This window comes from Triticum urartu, chromosome 6A, assembly GCF_056163025.1.
Source record: "Triticum urartu cultivar PI428250 chromosome 6A, HENAU_Tu73, whole genome shotgun sequence".
NCBI lineage: Eukaryota > Viridiplantae > Streptophyta > Magnoliopsida > Poales > Poaceae > Triticum > Triticum urartu.
In genome coordinates, this window is record NC_141878.1 from 473,143,227 (window position 1) to 473,163,501 (window position 20,275).

A 20,275-nucleotide genomic window follows, 5' to 3' on the forward strand; every position below is an offset into this window, starting at 1 on the left:
CGGAGGCAACGGTTCCAATCTCCGCTCCAGTCGCTGGGGCATCGCAGTCGGCGTGCTGCAGCCAAAGTTCGCGAAGGCCCCTCATCGGCATCTCGGCGGCGAAGAATGGCGGGAGGCATATCCAGGTGCTCGGGGGCATCGCCGCCCACAGGACGAACTCGCGCGAAGAATCTGCAGTGTGGATCCCTGGGGCGACGCCTTGCGCCTCTGCGGCACGGTGACCACGGCCCTAGCGCGGGCGGCGCCGCTCACCACTCCACCCTCCGGAATCATCGGTGTGAGCGTACAAGGGCAGCGGGTACCCAGGAGGCGGCCTCTCATACCAAGGTCGTGACACCACTGGCCTCACGACCATATCACGATGATGAGACCTCCTTTTCTTCGGCGGGAGCAGCTCGGGCACGTTGAGGGGAGCCTTGCCCTTCTCTGCGACCGAAAACCTTCGGATCGGCGCCATGTCTGCACAAGCAAGGAGTGGAGAAAGAGAGAAGAAGAAGCGAGAGAGGTAGAGGAAGGATGGGCGACGGGGGCTCCGCCTCCCTCCCATTTATACCAGGAGGAGGCCAACCAGCGCCCTCCACAATCACAGGTAATGATGGTTTCCCTTGCATGTCGCAGGGACTTGTCAAGTCGGGCAGTTGCCGAGGCAGCGTGGGGAAGCAGAGACGCCCACGTCCAATCAACCGCCACCCGTCGATAGAGGCCGCAGGCTATTGGGACCCGCGGCGCTCCGCACTTGACCCTTGGCTTCGCCTCGAAGCCAAGCCCGAGCGCGCCTTGGGCCCGGGGGCTATTGTCGGCATTCTAGGAATGGGGGTCCCCAGACTTGCCTGCCTGCGGCCCATGGCATGGCTTTGCTAGCAGGCCTGTACGGCCCATCTTCATCAACAAGGAATCAAGACCCTCGCGAGGGGCCAAGCCTCGCGGGGCGGACGACACAAGATCTCCTCGTGAGCGGCCTCACCAGGCTGGCTCGTGAGGGGCGAAGAGTTCAAGGCCGGGCAAACCTCGCAAGGTTCTCGTGACGTAAGCCATGACGATCTAGACCAGGCGGGCGCCAGCGCGTGCAGCGTCCTTGTTTCCTCTTTGGTGCTAAGGGGGCAAGCACAGGTGCGGAGTACCGAGGCATCAAGCAAAGGTTTCCATATTGGTGCAACGAGACCAAGACCAGAAGGACGGCAAGACGGAGGTCACCGTGGAGCCCAAGACGTCGTCACCACCAGAGCCTTTGGCGGGCGAAGACTGCTTTTGTTAGGATAGCTTGTACTAGTTGTCCCCTTTCAATTTGGCCGTTGTTGGCTCCCTTACCGCTCAACATTTTGGGAGAGGACCAGGGCCACTATAAATAGAACTAGCCACCACCATAGCTAGAGGGACAAGGGATCCGAGATTGGAGCCACCACGTCCTTGGCGGCACACCCACCACACACAAGAACGCCTCAACCTCATGAGGTTGTTCTTCCCCTTGTACTGTTCATCCTCAGCCCAAGAGGCAATCCACCACCACACTGGAGTAGGGTATTACACCACAATGGTGGCCCGAACCAGTATAAATCTTGTGTCCTTTGTGTTGCGAGTTCGTCGAGTTAGTTCGTGAGATCTTAGCTAAGTTTGGACGTGGATCGATAGGGGGAGATCTTCGTGTGCACCTCAGTGTTTGAACCTTAAGGGTTTTGCGGGAACCCGTGATCCGATACTATTTGCTTTTCTATCAATTGCTCGACAGTAATTTTCTCGAGAGAATCCTCTAGTGAAAATACGGCCCCCGGGTCTATCTTTTATCATATATTAAAGCTAAAAATACCTTCCTGCAATTTTCTTTTATTATCGAAAACTATACAATTTAATCTTGCTCATAACCGTTGAGGGACTGACAATCCCTCTACGCGTTGGATTGCAAGTATTTGTTGTTTCTGTGCAGGTGTTGTTTACATAGTTTTGCTTGGTTCTCCTACTGAATTGATAATCTTGGTTTCATAACTGAGCGAATACTTATTCTACTGTACTGCATCATCCCCTCCTCTTCGGGGAAATCCCAATGCAGCTCACAAGTACCAGATCTTTCCAGCAGAGTTTGATGCATTAAAGTCGCAATTCAGTAGGTAATTTAGTCTTTTACTTCTCTATTCTGATACTATTCTTGATTAATCATAGGCCAATCATACCTTTTTCTCTTCCATTTTATCGATGCACGTTTGCCGTGTTCAGATCATCTGATGCAAACTCTTGTTTACCATTTCACGTTTTCACGGAGGACTTCGATATTACTAAGATTCAATTATCACACGATTCTGAATCGACAACTGGGAACATGGTTGTCTTGCACAACAAACTTGTTTTACAGATCCACAAATCCAGACATCTAATTCTGTACCTTCCATCAATTTAGTGCCAATGGATATTTCAGTTCCTACACTGGGGTGGATGTCAGAGCGGAAGAACAGTAGCGCACCCCTACCTGGCGCACGACATGTCGGAAGTTGGGCTCCGAGGACCCAAAGATTCGAATACTAGGGAGAGCTCGTTCGTACACTTCGTCCTCTACCACAATTAGCCATGACGAAGCTACGGTGAGAGCACACTAGCGGGAGCGGACCGGTGGCACAACAGTTTACCCAGGTTTGGGCCAACCCCTACTCCTGCTTAGTTGTGATTGCTATGGCGAGAGAGAGTACAAGGTTTGGGGTGGAGGAGTGTTGGGGAACGTAGTAATTTCAAAAAAATCCTACGCACACGCAAGATCATGGTGATGCATAGCAACGAGAGGGAAGAGTATCGTCCACGTACCCTCGTAGACCGTAAGCGGAAGCGTTATGAGAGCGCGTTTGATGTAGTCATACGTCTTCACGATCCGACCGATTCAAGTACCGAACGTATGGCACCTCTGAGTTCAGCACACGTTCAGCTTGATGACATCCCACGAACTCCGATCCAACAGAGCTTCACAGGAGAGTTCCGTCAGCACGACGGCGTGATGACGATGGATGATGTTGCTACCGATGCAGGGCTTCGCCTAAGCACCGCTACGATATGATCGAGGTGGATTATGGTGGAGGGGGCACCGCACACGGCTTGGAACAATCAACTTGTGTGTCCTAGGGTGCCCCCTGCCCCCATATATAAAGGAGCAAGGGGGGAGGCCGGCCGGCCCTTGCAGGGCGCGCCAGGAGGAGGAGTCCTCCTCCTAGTAGGAGTAGGACTCCCCTTTCCTACTCCTACTAGGAGGGGAAAGGAAGGAGGAAAGGTAGAAGGAAAGGGGGGCGCCGCCCCGCCCCCCCTTCCCTAGTCCAATTTGGACCAGAGGGGGAGGGGGGCGCGGCCTGCCCTGGCCGGCCCTCTCTCCCTCCACTAAGGCCCATGTGGCCCATTACTTCTCCCGGGGGTTTCCGGCAACCCTCCGGCACTCCGTTCTTCTCTGAAATCACCCGGAACACTTCCGGTATCCGAATATAGTCATCCAATATATCAATCTTTATGTCTCGGCCATTTCGAGACTCCTCGTCATGTCCGTGATCACATACGGGACTCCGAACTACCTTTGGTACATCAAATCACATAAACTCATAATACTGATCGTCACCGAACGTTATGCATGCGGACCCTACGGGTTCGAGAACTATGTAGACATGACCGAGACATGTCTCCGGTCAATAACCAATAGCGGAAACTGGATGCTCATATTGGTTCCTACATATTCTACGAAGATCTTTATCGGTCAAACCGCATAACAACATACGTTGTTCCCTTTGTCATCGGTATATGTTACTTGCCCGAGATTCGATCGTCGGTATCTCAATACCTAGCTCAATCCCGTTACCGCAAGTCTCTTTACTCGTTCCGTAATGCATCATCCCACAACTAACTCATTAGTTGCATTGCTTGCAAGGCTTATAGTGATGTGCATTACCGAGAGGGCCCAGAGATACCTCTCCGACAATCGAAGTGACAAATCATAATCTCGATCTATGACAACTCAACAAGTACCATTGGAGACACTTGTAGAGCACCTTTATAATCACCCAGTTACGTTGTGATGTTTGGTAGCACACAAAGTGTTCCTCCAGTAATCGGGAGTTGCATAATCTCATAATCATAGGAACATGTATAAGTCATGAAGAAAGCAATAGCAGTAAACTAAAACGATCAAGTGATAAGCTAACGGAATGGGTCAAGTCAATCACATCATTCTCCTAATGATGTGATCCCGTTTATCAAATGACAACTCATGTCTATGGTTAGAAAACATAACCATCTTTGATCAACGAGCTAGTCAAGTAGAGGCAAACTAGTGACACTCTATTTGTCTATGTATTCACACATGTACTAAGTTTCCGGTTAATACAATTCTGGCCTGAATAATAAATATTTATCATGATATAAGGAAATATATATAACAATTTTATTATTTCCTCTAGGGCATATTTCCTTCAAGGGGGGAGGGCGGTGCAGTGCTCATCATGGTGCGGTTTTGGCTGGCGCCGGAGCACTGCTTAAATAGCCGCGGCTAGGCCAGGCGGAGGGGCAAGCCCGCTTCAATGCAGCGCAACAACCAGAGTTGGTTTCTAGGAACGCGACGTCTGCATTGAAGCGGCGGCGACGCCCAAGAGGTCGCGTCCATCTGCGCCGCCTTCCTGTCTAGTCAAATCGCGACATCAATGCCTACCGCTGCATGCTCTGGTCCGACATGAATACAACGCGGTAACCGGCGCGGCGCATGGGATGAAAAGCGCGGGAAGGATAGGTGGGTGGTTTGGGGGGCCAGGGCAGTCAGAAGAGGGCTTGAGAGCGGTATGGACTCCGGCAAAGCCATCGATGTTTGTCTTCGATTTTCGAAAAAAAATCACGGACGATCGCGGACCGATACAGATTCGTGTTGGATGGCTTTTGCTATCCGATAGGAAATTTGCGAGGGGGAGTTGGAGCCGCCCTTAAGAGGGTTGACGGCTGGAGAGCTAGCCACCGAGAGAAGATCTAGCTATTGCCTGAAGGCGCTTGATTTGGCAGTCCTATCCAGTTGTGGCTTCCTTCTTCAAGGCCATCAAATCTGCTGCACGGTGAACGGAGCCGTGGAAAGTGGAATTGTAGAGCTTGGACACTTTGGAGTGCCAGTCGGGGTCCGACGACCGGATGTACCCGGCGGTCCTCCTCTTGTAGTCCTTGAAGGGCAGCACTCCCTGGCGGCGGAGCGCCTCCTCGTCGCGCAGCAGAAACCTGACCGCGTCGGCCTTGAGCTCGAGATGCCCGCGCACGCCGTCGCATGTGCAGTAGCCCGCGGCCCGCTGGAAGGCGCCCAGCGCGCCCCGCAGGTCCTGCTGGTCCATGTAGAACTCGGCCAGCTCCTCGCAGCTACCGGAGGCCAGCCGTCGCTCGCCGGTCCTGTCAAACAGCGTCGTGGCCTCCTCCAGCGCCCGCTTCACGTACGCTACCTCGTCCTCGCCTGCACGCACGAACGGACGGACCAAGATGTGTGAACCGTAAGTAACGTCGATCAATGGTAATGATATACAGAGTCGGATTACCATGCATTGCTAGTATAACCTATGATGATCAAAATTTCAACACAAAAATGCGAGGGCTACGTACGTTTGTCTTCGATCTCGTTGTAGCATTTGGCGGAGCGGAGGAGCGCGGTGGCCGCGCGCCGCTCGTCGCCCCGCCGGAGCTCGTACTTGGCCTGCTCGCTGAACCCCAGCGCGGCTTCTCTCCCTGGCAAGATCGAGATGCGTATCAAATCAAAACCATATTGAGAAGAGAAACCGTATGTAACAATAACATGCATGCATCGATCAGTCAACATAGTAGTACGTCGTACAGTTTAAGGCGAGGAGGTAGCAGAGGGCCGAGTCCCTGAGGTCCTTCCAGGTGGCGAAGACGCTCGCTTGGCAGCGGGCCCTGGTCCTCAGCATGCGGCCGCGCGCCTCCAGAGCCGCCGGCCCTTGCCTCTCCTCCTCGAAGAATAGTATATCCTCCACGTTGTGCCGACGGATCGACGTACGCTCCTCCTCCTTCTTCTGCCCCTCGTCGTGTCGAGGGATCGACATATGCTCCTCCTTCTCCTTCTGCCTCTCGTCGTGCCGTGGGATCCGTTCGTAGTCCCGGCGGCGAGCGGCGTGTCCGTCCAACAACGACGAAGCTGACGTACCCATCACGGCGGATTGGATTGAGCTGTGGATGTTCTGCACCTTTCTTGGCGGGACGGGACTGTATATAGACCGAACCTACCAAACTACCAAAGGCTACCCGGCCGGGTCCTAGTCGGACGCGCAGTTGACCTTCCTCAGTAGTAATTTCCTTGGCTCTTTTAACTTTTCTCCGGAAAGAGCTTGTGTTGGAATGACTAATGCTACACGTACAAACGAGTTATAAGTTTTTATAAAAAGGGTTAATTTGATTGGTCAATAGAGACAGAGTCTCCTCCGGTCACGATTTGTGCCACAAACTAAAAGAAGAGGGCATGGCCGAAGAGGACACGTACGGATTAAACTCCTACAGAAAGAAGTCTGTGTTGCATCCTTAAACTTTTGTAAAGAGTTTTTTTTGAAACATAACAGACTTTATTTCTGAAACAAAATGATGGATAAGTCATTTACAATAGGATGAGAAATAAAATCAGGGATTACTGAGTCCTAGAAATTACACTTTTTTCACCGAACGAGTTCCTTGCTAACTCATTGGCAACCTCATTTGCTTCTCGGAAGTAGTGTATATATGAGACGTGCGCTAGATCCCATGCTAACTCCTTGCATTCAAGCACAATACATGTCCTAACTTTTCTAAAGAGTTTATTACTACTTTTCATCCTAAATCTTTTGCCCATAGAGTCGTGAACTTTGCCAAATAGCAAGGCGACTACTAGGGATCATCTGATTGATGCTAGCATAAACATAAACTGCCTCCCTAGCCGTTGGATGCGCCCCATCAAGAACCCTCGCTCTTGTCTCATGGATCCCGCATTGCACGCCTTCCACCAGCATCGGCAGCCAACGCCTGCTACTGCCCCCCTGCTACAAAACGGAAAGCCAGCCACTGTTGCACCCCATCTGCACTTGTTGCACTGTCGCCATGACGTAGCCATCGCCAGTAGCCCTTGCAGTAAGGCCGACTTGCAATGCTAACGACCGCAGCACCACTAAAGTACATTGCAGCAAACGACTGTCGTCGATTCTATGGATGGTGGCCACCATTGGCACTGCGACGACTCCCATTTTGCAGCAGGTCCGGTGATGCTGTTGTGAAACACCGCCGTCGTTCCGGAGAGAGGGACTGCTGGAGCTTGTAGGCAAGGGGGCTGGTCGCCATTCTGCTGCATGGCAGCAGCATGTTCGGCGTTGTTGCACATGCATATGAGTTTTTCCCTGAATCTCATATTCACCAATCATAGCAATGCTAGCATAGGAATATAAACATTAACTACAAATGTGAAAATAAACAATAACATTAGTTATTGCTTCTAGAGCATAATTCCAACACTGGGTACCAACATGCCGTTTCTCGCCTTGCGATAAGCCATCACTGGTTGTTGCTTACTTTTGCCAAATATCCAGTTAGTTCTATTGACAAACTAAGAGTTTTGTGACAAATGCAAGTTATCGAGACATCATCCTATCAGTAGGTGGCCACATGATCTGAGGTACCACTAATACTTAAATGCCCCCACCCCCACCGCCCAAAAAATGTGAGACTCCTTTTGCAAGGGCCACATTTTTTATCAACGGTTTAAATCACATGTAGGCAGGTATGGAGAGATTGAGTCCTCCTCGTCAACGCCTTAAGTGCCAGTTGGCAAACGGGCGCTCACATGCCACGTCCCATTAGCCATGCTTACTCGTTCGTTCGGCTCACTTCGTTTTTTTGTCGCCTTCTACTGCTACTGTTGTACTGTCTTAGAAAAACAAGTTTTCATTTTTCTTTAATAAAAAACAGTTAACTGGTTCATGGATGTTGGAAAAGTACATAACTTAAAAAGTGAATTTGAAAAATCATGAATTCGGAAAAAAAGTTAGCTAATCTGAAAAAGCGAATTCAAAAAAATTAATGAATCTAGAAAAAGTTTAGGAATTCAAAAAATCATGAACTCAAAAAAGTTCACAAATTGAAAAATGTTCAAGATTTTTTTTTCACGAATTAGAAAAAGGAAAGGAAAAATTAAATAAGAATATAAAAAAGGATAAAATGAAAAAAAAGCTTCAAGAAGCTTCCCAAAACCCGGATGAGATTCCGCCAAAGATCGTTACAAACAAACTAACATTAGATGGGCCGGCCCATCACAAGGAAGGTGTAAGCTGCGTACAAATTGCCCACTTTTTGGTGTATTAAGCGCCAAATAGGATAGGATTTAGCGGAAAGGTTGTGGTCGACGAAATCCGAAATCACTAATTAAGAAGTATTCGTTGCAAAGAACACTTCACTTTTCAAGGTTGCGACAAGTGGCGCACATGCAGCGCGTCACTTGTCGCAACCTGGAAGTTTTTTCTTTTTTCGTAGATCCGTTTATTCAAAACATTTTATCTCTTTAACCGTGCATCCAAATCTCGAACCGTTTTCACCATTGGATTCCTTGCGTCGAGATCTTTAAAACTAGATCCCACGTTGATAGATTTTGACGAACTTTTTTTTCACGAAAAAATCGGACGAAAAAACCGGGTAAAAAAACCGAACCGGGAGCACGGTTTTTTTCCTTTCCGAAAGAGGCACGCCCGTGCCTCTCGCAAAATCACAACCGTGCCTCTCATGAAAGCAAAACCGTGACTCTCATGGAAGGAAAAAAACAGAAAACATTTTTTTTTCGTTTCCGAGAGGCACGACTGTGACTCTCGCGAAAGAAAAAAAAAACACGTATTTTTTTTCCCTTTCCTAAAGGCATGGCCGTGACTTTCGCGAAAACACAACCGTGCCTCTCGCGGAAGCAAAACCGTGACTCTCACGAAAGAAAAAAAAACAGAAAACGTGTTTTGTTTTTCCCTTTCCTAGAGGCACGGTCGTGACTTTCGCGAAAGCACAACCGTGCCTCTCGCGGAAGCAAAATCGTAACTCTCACGAAAGAAAAAAAAACAGAAAACGTGTTTTGTTTTTCCTTTTTCCGAGAGGCACGGCCATGACTCTCGCAAAAGCACAATCATGCCTCTCGCGGAAGCAAAACCGTGACTCTCGCGAAAAAAAACCAGAAAACACGTTTTTTTCTTCGTTTCCGAAAGGCACGACCGTGACTCTCGCTAAAGCACGATCGTGCCTCTCGCGGAAGAAAAACCGCGACTTTCGCGAAAGGAAAATAAAAAAAACGCGTTTTTTCGCGCAAAACAATTTTTTTTTAAAAAAATTTTGTTCGAAAAGCTAAGAAAGACCGGAGAAAAACCAAAACGTCGAAAAAACCCGGGAAAAAACCGTTTAAAAAGCCGAAAACGCGTGTGGAAAAATAAAAAAATAAAATTTAAAGGAAACGTCCAGAGCGCAACACGTAGCGAATGGCTGAGAACGCGCTAAGTGGCGCTGATCGTTGCGAGGCTCCTGAAGAAGGGCTCGTTAACTAGTTGATCCTGAGAAAACCTCCTAGCCGACGCCTTAAACGAGCGCCAACATGCCCACATTTCATGACTGATCCAACATCATGGCGATGTGATCGCTCGCCCATGGCGCACCTTAGTTCGCTCGGTCACGATTGACCAGTTAACCGTTGACTTTTCTAAGATTATAAAATAAATCGAAAATCCAAAAAAGGGAGAAAAAGTCCACATATTTGAAAAAGAATCACAGATTCAAAAGGTTCACGAATTCAGAAATAGTTCGCTGTGATTTTGAAAAAAGTTCATTGATTTGAAAAAAAAATAATGTTAACAAACTTCATCGATTTTGCAAAAAAACTTCAAAAATTTGAAAAAGTTCTCGGATTGGAATAAAATGCGGATTTGGAAAAAGTTCATTCAATTTTGAAAAAAAGACCACGAATTTGAAAAAAAAAATTCGGTTTAAAAAAATCATGGATTAGAAAAAAGGTTATGTATTTTTTTTAAATATTGTGGATATGGTAAAACTTCACCAATTTTGGAAAACAATTCAGGAATTCAAAAAAAGTTTACGTATTTTCTAAAAAATCATGAATTTGAAAGAAAGTTCACAAATTTGAAGAAAATTTTCGAATTTTAAAAAATTTCACGCATATAAAAAATAAAAAAGAAATAAAAAGGAACAAAACAGGAAAAATTTTCCAGAAACACCAACAAAAGAACCGGTCTGGAAGCTTCCAGAAGCTTCGCAAAATCAGCCTGAGAAGCTTCACAAAACAGGGGAGAAATCTGCTGGAGCAGCCCATTAGAAATCGTCGGAAGGGAGGGGGCGTGCGCTCGTTTGCTCAATACCCGTTATCGGGCGCCGAAGGGGCCAAATAGGCGCCAACATGGTGGAGCATGACACAAAAGCACATAGAGGCCAGCTAAGCATAGTGTGAGCCATAAGTTGACCATTTGTTGCTAGTAGGCTAAATTAATTGTAAATCATATGACGAAGCTAGGAGAAATGGATGGGCTATGGCTCAGTATGGCCGACCTGACACCCCTTCTCTATGTACATGGAAGGCACAATGTTCTGAGCTAAAAACAAATTCCATATATGATGTATATACACCCAAGAACCAAAGGTCTTTTCCCAACATCGCAGCTACATGCTTGTATACACACCTTATATTGAAGCATCTGGTAGAGGGGAATCCATCGCATTTCAGACGTTGCTGGGCCGACTCACTTTGAAGTGACAGTGCTTGTTTTCGAGGACATTGAGCAACAAGGCATCACGTTTCTGGTGGACAACCGAGGTGTGGTCATTGGATGTTGATATTTGACTTTTACTCCCTCTATAAACATATGTAGGACGTTTTTGCAGTTTAAAAGTCCTATATTTGTGTGCAGAGGGAGCATATGAGATAAAATTGAAGGTCTTTTTTTCCAGAGAAAAATAGAATTTTCTATACCTAATAATAAAGGAGTTATTGCTTCTGGTGGTACGTCATCGAAATTGCCCCAAAAAGTTGTAAAATATTAGCCACTGATGCCATCTATAAGTGATAAAGAAAACGTTTCACACAGGGGAATCCCCGTCTGGGCCGGTCCATGCAGTATGGAACCTTCTATACTACCCTCTGCGCACTGGGAGAAGACATAACACCCCTGTTTGGGCCCGCCCATGTCCGGGCAGCCTGTTTTGTAAAATTTCGCTTTTTATTTTTCGTCTCCCATTTCGTCTTCGTTTTTGCTACTTTAAATAATTTCGGACTTCAAAATGTTCTAAAAATTAAAACAAAATGAGAATTTGGAAATATTATTTTAATAATTCATAAATGTTTGTGGATTCATAAAATGTTCGTGATTTTTAAAAATATGTTCCCATATTCAAAAAATGTTTGCAATGTTGAAAACAAATGTTCTGGAAATCAAAAAAATGTTCATGATATAAACCAAATCATGTATTAAAAATGTTAATGAAATTGAACAAAATTTTGCCAATTCAAAAAATGTTCCTGAATTGAAAAATATCCTAAAACTTCAAAAACTGTTTGTGACTTACGAAATGGTTATTGATTCATAACTGATTCAAAAAATGATCATGCATTTCAAAAAAAATGTTCGTTAAATCAAAAAAATGTTGTTGAATTGAAAAAATTATTCCATCAAACAATCTCCAAAAATCTGTTCATCTATTCTAGACATGTTCTCCTATTCAAGAAAAGTATTTTAAAAAATATTCACAACTTATTTATTTATTTTTTGCAAATAGGGTTAAATGTTCATGATTTTAAAGATGTTTGAAAATCTGTAAAAATGTTAACAAATGTAAAAAATATTCATGATTTCATATATGCTCACGAGTTTAAAAAAATGTTCATGATTTTTAAAAAATGTTCATGATTTCATGAAAATGAGAGTGATAGTGTATCTCGGTGATGCAACAAAACATAGTCATGGTCACTGAATTTCAAAAAAAAGTTCTTGAATTTTAAAAATTATTCCACCAAACTATTTCCAAAAACTGTTCATCTATTCTAGAAATGTTGGCCTATTCATTTTTTTTTGCGGGAATGTTGGCCTATTCATTGACACGTCCGCATGACACTTGAAGACATCCGTCAAAGAATGGTGGGGTAACTGGGCCGGCCAATCCACCCACAGTAGAAAGGCTATGATATCCCCTACTATGGTCATCTCTTGGAATGTTTTTTTGAAAGATCCAGCTTGGCTGGCTTTGATTGATTTAGAAGAGAGCATATGGAAGACAGGGTTTGATCAAGTGATCAGGGTGAAAAAAGAAAGAACAACAGAAGGGGGCCTATGGCCTCCAGCTCCCAGCAAAACTTTAGGAATCTATCTCACACCTAAATCCCCAAACGGGGGCTCGATAGATCTTGCTCCGGCTAGCCGCCAATGCTCCATCATGCGTCGGATGGCGTCGATGACATTCTTCAAAGCGGCGAACTTTTTTCTGAAGGTACAATTGTTTCTTTCCATCCAAATTGCCCAAGTGGTGGCCATGATCATAGTCTTCACTCCCCTCCTGTTTTCTGCTCTTGTTGCATCCACAATGGCCTTGACCGCCGAGGGTGTGCATCGCCAATCATGTAGAGGTGGGGCGAGCGACGAACATCCTTTCCATTCCGCCACCTTTGCCCAGACTGCTCGCGAGAATGAACAGTTCCAGAAGAGATGAGTGGAGGACTCGAGGTTTTTGAGGCAGAGCTGACAGAAGTATGGGTTTGGCCATCGTCGACGTTGCAGCCGGTCGTTACACCACACTCTGTCCCAATGAATCAGCCAAGAGAAGATTTTAATCTTGCCAGGGGCCCAAACCTTCCAAATGGACGATTTCATTCCATTGTTGGGTAGGTTTTCGAACTGGGCATTGTAAGCAGAGCTCGTGGAGTAGGATCCTTTTCCGTCTCCTGTCCAAATGATCGCATCTTCCCGTTGCTCATTGATCAATCCTCCATGCTCCCTGATCTTGCGTGCCAACATGACCACATCTTGGACAATCTCTTCATATTGCCCATTGCCAAGGCTGCGGATCCAGCTGTCATTTTGCAGAGCCTCTGCCATAGTTTTAAGCTTGCTTCTAGATTGTTTGAACAACATTGGGAAGGTTTGACAGAGTGGTTCATCTCCCAACCAGTGGCAATTCCAAAATTTCGCCGTCTTGCCGTCTCCGATGGCAATCTTCGTGACTCGAGTGAAGAGGGCCCTGTCATTGCTGTCACACGGGATTGGGAAAGCTTTCCATGGCCTGTCCGGTTGCCTCCATTCCAGCTAAAGCCATCGGAGACGTAGTGCTCTGCTGAATAGATGAAGGTCGTGAATGCCTAGCCCGCCCTTTTGGATGGGAGAGCAAACCATTTTCCAGTTTATTTTGCACTTTCTGCCCGACAATTCTTCATCCTGCGCCCAGAGGAAACGCCGTCTGGCCTTGTCAATATCCTTCATAAGCTTCTTTGGGAGCCGCAGCACCGTCATCGCAAATGTTGGTAGCGCTGACAGCACACTATGAACTAGGATTCTACGACCAGCAAGATTCATAAGCCTACCCTTCCAACCCGCGAGGCGAGCCCTAATTCTATCAAGGAGGAATTGAAGGTGCACTAAACGAATCCTACGAGTGGAAACCGGGAGGCCTAGGTATGTCACTGGAAAATCCACTATGGAGCCGCCAAAACTATGCAGCACGTCAGCGATGTCTATATTGTTGCATCTAATCATGGCCACCGAGGATTTACTTTGGTTGAGTCGAAGACCAGAGGCGTCCTCGAACAGATTGAGCAGATGCAGCAGCCAGTCTACCTCCTCTTTAATCGGGTTGGCGAAGATCACATCATCATCAGCGTAGAGACTAATCCTCATGCTGGCACCTCTTCCTGGCAAAGGAGAGAAGATGCCAAGATTTATAGCGGCGTCAAGGAGGCGGTAGAGTGGGTCTATGGCGATGATGAACATCAGTGGAGAGAGTGGATCACCTTGCCTCAGGCCCTGCAAGTGGCCAATGGCTTGCCCTGCATCACCATTCAACAGATAGGAGGATGTCACCGTGGAGAGGAGAAGGGAGATCTAATTTCTCCATCTTGCAGGGAAGCCCAAACGTTGTAGCAATTCTAGGAGGTAATCCCAAGAAATGGAATCGAACGCTTTTTCTATGTATAATTTGAAAAGCAGAGCAGGCTTGTTTCTTCTGTGTAGGGATTTTACACATCCTTGGACGTAGAGATAACTGCCGTGAATACATTTTCCTTTTTGGAAAGCTGATTGCGCAGGGGATATGATCTGAGGGATGACCGCGGCCAGCCGCATAGATAGGACCTTGGCAATCAGCTTCGCCACCGAGCTCATCAAACGGATAGGTCTGAATTGCTTCACTTCCCATGCACCCTCTTTTTTAGGGATCAGCGTGATGAAGGCCTTGTTCAGCTCAGTAAAATTTGTGTTGATCACACGGTAGAATTTTGAGAAGAAAGCCATGATGTCATCTTTGATGATGCTCCAGCACGAACGGAAGAACTGGCCAGTGTACCCATCGAGGCCTGGGGCTTTTTCAGCCGGAGAGCTCACAACTGCTGCCCAAACCTCCCCTTCTGAAAACGGGTTATCTAATCCCACATCTGTCACCAGAGGTAACTGAAGCTGGTCCCAGTTTACAGTGAGAGGCCGGTTTTTTCTTGTCCACAACTGATTTGAAAAGTGTCTGAAAATCTCTTGGACCTTCTCCTAATGCTGGGTTAAGAGCTCCCCTCCTTCAGTTTGCAAAGAGTGTATGAAGTTTTTCCTTCTTCTGCTGTTGCACTTGGCGTGGAAGAATTTTGTGCTTGCATCTCCGGCCCTAATCCATAGCACCCGGGAGGCCTGTCTTCTTCTAGCTCTCTCAATTGCCAGAAGGCCGAGCACTCTGGCTTTGAGCATTTTTCTTAGTGCAAATTCTTCCTGGGTGAGCTGCCTGTTTTCCTGGGCGATGTCCAATCTTAAAATGACTTCATTTGCTATATGAAACTGCATCTTGGCCTTGCTGAATAGTGATTTACTCCAGATCCTTAAATCCTTCGCAACTCGCTGCAACTTCACCTTCAGTCTGATGTAAGGACAGTCATGGGAGACAGGTATGTTCCATGCATGCATCACCGTTTCTTGGAAATGTGGGAACTTGGGCCAGTGGTTTTCAAACTTGAATCTTGCTGGTCTTGGCGGGCTAGCACAAGGGGAGAGGAGCAGCGGGCAGTGATCCGAGAAGGATGTTGATGCTGCGTTCAGCATGAAACCATTATGCAGAGTCTCCCAATCTACATTGCAGAAGAACTTATCGGTGCTACAGAAGGTTGGGTTCTCTCTTTCATTGCTCCAAGTGAATCTTCTGTTGTGGCATTTGATTTCTTTTAAGCCAGCAAAATCTAAAGCTTTCCTGAATCTGCCCATAAGCCTCCTCTTCAGTTTCGAGTTGCTCTTGTCTCTAGCTTCATAGATCATGTTGAAATCTCCTATGACTAGCCACGACTCTCCCGTTGGTGGTGCAATGCTGGCCATCTCGAGAAAAAACTTCTCTCTAATGGCTTCATCAGTTGGCCCATATACCGTCGTCAACCAGTATTGAACATTGTTGCTATGTTCAGTGACCTTAACCATGATGGTGAATCTACCTATGAAGTGTGATTCGATGGAAACCACTTCTTTGTTCCAGAAAATTGCAGCGCCACCCCTCGTCCCCAGGGCCGGGAGAACCACACAACCCTGCAGGAGCTGTCCCCCTACCTCACGCGCGATTTCTGAAGACCAGGCATCGATCTTTGTTTCTTGAAGCATCAGAATGGCTGTCTTGAGAGCAGCCGAAGTTTCTCGAATGGCCTCATGTTTGGCCGGCGCATTCAGTCCTCTAACGTTCCAAGACATTATGTTGCAATGGTTTCTAATCATTTGGACACAAAGATTTGCTTCGTTGACTAACATTACTAAAGCATGGGATACAACACACCACCGATCAATCCGGGGGGCGACGACGGCCACCAATAGGCCCAAAACCCTGTCGTTGTCTAACTCACATCATGACCCTAGTACTACACATGAACAATAAACCTAGCTCGAACTAGCATAAGCCCAGCCGTCGACGAAGCCTACAAACTACATAACACATGGAGAACTACTGTGCCACATTGGCCGCACCGTCAGGGCCGAGCATGCCAGCCGCGATCTTCAGAGCATCAGCATTCAGGTTAGTCAGGCGAGCAATGGTGGCTATGTCTTCCTCGGTCAGTGGCTCGCTGAACTTCTTAATTAGAGCAGCCGCAGCATCCGGGGTCATCTTGTCCTTTGGTCCCATCTTGCCGAGTTCTTGCACCAGCCTCAGCGCCGCCCTCTGCGAGACCGGCACGGAGGAGGCAGTCAATGCCTGTCGTGCGCTACGCCTTGAAGGTGCAGAAGTAGCTCTTGACTTGGGCGGGGAGGAGGTGCGGGCATGCTTTGGGATGGGGAGAACAGGAGCTTGCACCGTCTTGAAGAGCTGCTGCACGTCATCTTCAGAGGCTGGCTGGGGTTGCACTACATCGCCCTCTGGCCTTGCCTGGAGCTGTAGGTGGTTGACCTTCTGCGTGACAGCCTCGACCTGGAACTGAATTGCTGCAGGAGTGGGTTGGTTGATGCAGGGCAGAACATCAGGCAGCAGGGCAAGCGGTAGGTGATCATCCTTCGTCTTCTACTCGATCGATTCTTCGTTGTCGCTGAAGGAGTGGGGTGGCCAGCGCCTCCAGCATAGCATTCTCAAACTCCAGTTGCATGCAGTCTGACCGGGGTGGTGGGGAGAAGGCGCGTCCCGAGTCGGAGAGGGAGAAGAATGCAGTGATAGGGTCAGTCTCCGGCTGCGGGGGGTGGCTGCAGCGGCAGGGGGAGTCGCACGCAGCACCGTCTTCGGGGATGGTGGCAGGGCAGCGCGCTCCACAGAGCGGCCGCGGCACCCCTGGAGGCGACGCAAGGAAGGGGTCTTGCTCCTCCGGTGCGGCACCTCCGCGGCCGGGGCCTTGGCGCTGGGCTACCGACCACGGCCGAGGAACGTGTCCTTCCAGGACTGGCCGCGGTTGCCCTGGTTGTCGTCGTCATGGTCGCGGCGCTCTCCGAGGGAGGGGAGGCTGCTGCAGTCGGAGGAGGACACGCGGGGCGCAGTGCGTCTGGCCTTGCTCTGCCCGTCCTCCACACCGGACGCCCAGGTGCCCGGCTCCGAGTGGGGGAGGGGGCGGGTGTCTTCGTCTTCCGCGGAGGGGAGCCTGCTCTACCCCGAGTGCGAGGAGCGGGGCGAGAGCGGGGTCCAATCTTCCACGCGGTTCACATGGATCAGCAAGTCGTAGCGGTGGACGCCCGGCGGGGGAGGAACGTTGCGGTCCGGCAGGGAGAAGCCGATGATCTCGTCGACGCGGCCAGCACCACGCTTGAGCACCCACAGAGCCCTCGTGGCCAGGATGTGCGCCACGACCCAGCCCCACAGCCAGCACGCAAACGTCTTGGTGTGGCCATGTTCGTACGTGTGGCTGTCGAGCCGGTCGATGCGGCCGAAGTCGCTGAACGCCTCGTCCACCCCCTCCAAGCTCCAGAACTGCATGGGCAGGTTCTCGACGACGATGCGGACATGGAAGGGTCAGCTTCAGGATGGCCGCGTGGTCGTCCGGGTGCCAGGCGCGGACGAAGTACTTGCAGCCGTCCACCTTGATGACGCTGCGGCGGACCGCGTTGTCACGGTGCGCCGGCAGGTCTAAGTGCACCAGGAAGGCCTCGGGGTGGTGGGCGGTGACGCGAAGCTGGTGCGCCGGAGTGCGGAGCTGCTCGTCGATGGCCTTCCCCACCGCCATGGGGCTTGTGGCATGAGCTCGATTCGTAGCCGTGAGGGTGACCGCGTGTTGCTGAAGGATGTACTCCGTGTGCTCTAGGGCCGGCGTGGCGACCACCATCTTGTTGCTCTCGCGGGGCCGCCGCGCCGGATCCATGTGGGAGAAGCCAGCCATGGACGGAGCTTGGTGAAGAGGGGCTGACGGCGGCGGGGGAAGGGGAGGGTCGAAGAAGAGGCGGCCCCGCACCGGCACCCGCGCTGGCGCCGGCTTGGATCCAGCGGGGGCGAACCCTCCTAGGCCGCGGGCGCGGCTGGGACACTCTTTGGCGAAGTGGCCTTGGCGCTCACAGGAGATGCATCGCAGCGGGTCACGGCAATCCTTGCGTCGGTGGTGCTTGCTCAGGCATCGAAAGCACTTCCCACGGAAACGCCTTAAGAAGGCCTCGTGGCCGGGCGAAGGCATGGAGGCGCGCCCGTGGTCCGAGCGAGGAGCCACCGAGAGCAAACTGTTGCCCGTCGGCTCCTTGCTGGCTCGCCGGTTTTTGCGCGACTGGACTAGAACCCAACCACCTGCCTCCTCCAGAGGGGAGGAAATGGCAAGGTTTGATGGCACGACGACAATGGATTTAAGGCGCTGAGCCCCGGAGGGGGGCGGAGGCAGCAGATCTACCAGTCCAGAGGGTGGAGCAGTGTTGGAGGACTCACCCCGGAGCAGGAGACGCGGTGGAAGGCCTGGATCTGGCAGCCGACCAGTCAGGGAGAGCTCGCTTGCAACCGGGGCACGCGACGGACCGCCGGGCACGGGGGTGCAGGAGTCGGGCGCAGGGGGGGACGCCGAGCTGGCGCTCCTACTACAGGAAGGCCTACGGGCCCGAGCCATGAAGGCTGGTGGGTGGCCCCCGCGGCCGGAGTGGCACGCGGCGCGGGGGAGGGGCTGGTGGGTGGCCGTCGTGGCCGGAGTGGCACACGGCGCGGGGAAGGGGCTGCAAAGCTCGCTAGAACCGGTCAATCTGGTCGTCGACCCTCAGTCCTCTTTTGGAATGTTTAGAATGAAAGAAACGCCCGGGCTTTTCGACATAAGAGCACTCCACTGCCGGTTCTTCAAAAATGAAGAAATATTGCATCGGGATAGTGACACTCAGGGTCTTGTAACACATACTCTATTTCCAGTTTAAAAAAAGGTGTTTTATTTAAATTTGAGATGTGGATATTTAACTTCTACCCCCTCTGTCCCAGAATAAATGTCTTTGATTTTGGGACGGATGGAGTATTTAAGGTAAAACTTACAGGTCTTTTTTTTTCAGGGAGAAATAGATTTTAGGTTAAATCGCGGGAAGATTTTAGGTAAAATTGGAGCCAACGGCAGTTCTCCACAGTCGCTGTACCCCCACCCCCTACCCACTCCGGAGCAGACCCCGGCCCCTGCGCTGTCGCTGTACCCCCACTCCCATGGCGCTCAAGCTCACACGCCACACGCACGCTCACGCAAATGTCGCTGCACGTTGACTTAGGCAGGCCGGCGCAACGCGTTCGGAGCGTTGATTTGGCCCCGAGCCCGAGCGGCATGGGCCAGCGCGGCACCCGCAGCGACGGATCGACGCACGATGACGACGCGCACCACCTGCTGTCCCTCCCCCCTCAATAATACACGAACTCGCTCGCCTGCTCGCTCCATTTCCGTCCGGTCCCTCCCGGGATGGTGATACGATTAACAAAACCTGGGTGCGCGGGTCAAAATCGACCTGCCGCCCGCCCGATCGATCGAAGCATCGAGTGGCTCAGGGCTCGACCGACCTATAATGCGGCAACACCGACGAGCAAAGCGCACGCATGCCATGCGCCGATGATCCCCGCGCTCCATGCGAAGCTTCCGCCCCGATCTTCCGGCGCCGTCGGCTGCGTGCGCTACCGTCAGGTCGCTTTTACCCGTCCGCGACGAAGCATCGGGTGATATCGACAACGTGCCCGAAGCTTCAAGAAGGGTCTCCTTCCTTCTTAGCTAGTGCCACCTGATGCTGATGGGACGTATTATTTCATGGTTTTTCTCAACGTATCAGGGCTGGACCGGGCGGCAGTTCGGCAATGCCAGGTGCATGCAGCGTGCAAAAGGTGGCGAGACTATGCGACGACCTCATGGAATTCTGTTACTACGTAGTGTTATTATTATTGGCACAAATAAAGGAAGCGGGAGCTTGAGTGCCCGACTTCCCTGAGATTGGGATTGGGCTCCAGCCTGCACAGCCTACCCAAACCCACTAACTACGTCGTCCACTGCGATTTATGGGCACAAAAGCGCCATGGAGGAGCACACACTCATGGACGGGCATTACACTAGTGTTATCCCTTGCGCCAAGCTAGATCGCTGATTTGACCAAGTGGCGCAGAGTGGCGCTACCATACTGGTTGACCCTAATAATAATGGTATCTAGTGTTCATGTGCCCCTTTTGCTCGCTC

At 49.9% G+C, this 20,275-nt stretch overlaps 1 protein-coding gene and 1 pseudogene across 1 annotated transcript; both read right to left on the reverse strand.

Annotated features, from left to right (window-relative positions):
• Positions 1-5,006: 5,006 nt before the first annotated feature.
• Positions 5,007-6,146, reverse strand: LOC147965745 (uncharacterized). Its single transcript, XM_087530588.1, has 3 exons — positions 5,813-6,146; positions 5,584-5,706; positions 5,007-5,437 (listed from the first exon to the last, which is right to left on the reverse strand). Exons 1-3 carry the CDS (start codon positions 6,144-6,146, stop codon positions 5,007-5,009), a joined length of 888 nt encoding a protein of 295 aa, XP_087386714.1.
• An 11,122-nt stretch (positions 6,147-17,268) lies between these two features.
• Positions 17,269-17,995, reverse strand: LOC147965746 (uncharacterized; annotated as a pseudogene).
• Between the last annotated feature and the right edge of the window lie 2,280 nt (positions 17,996-20,275).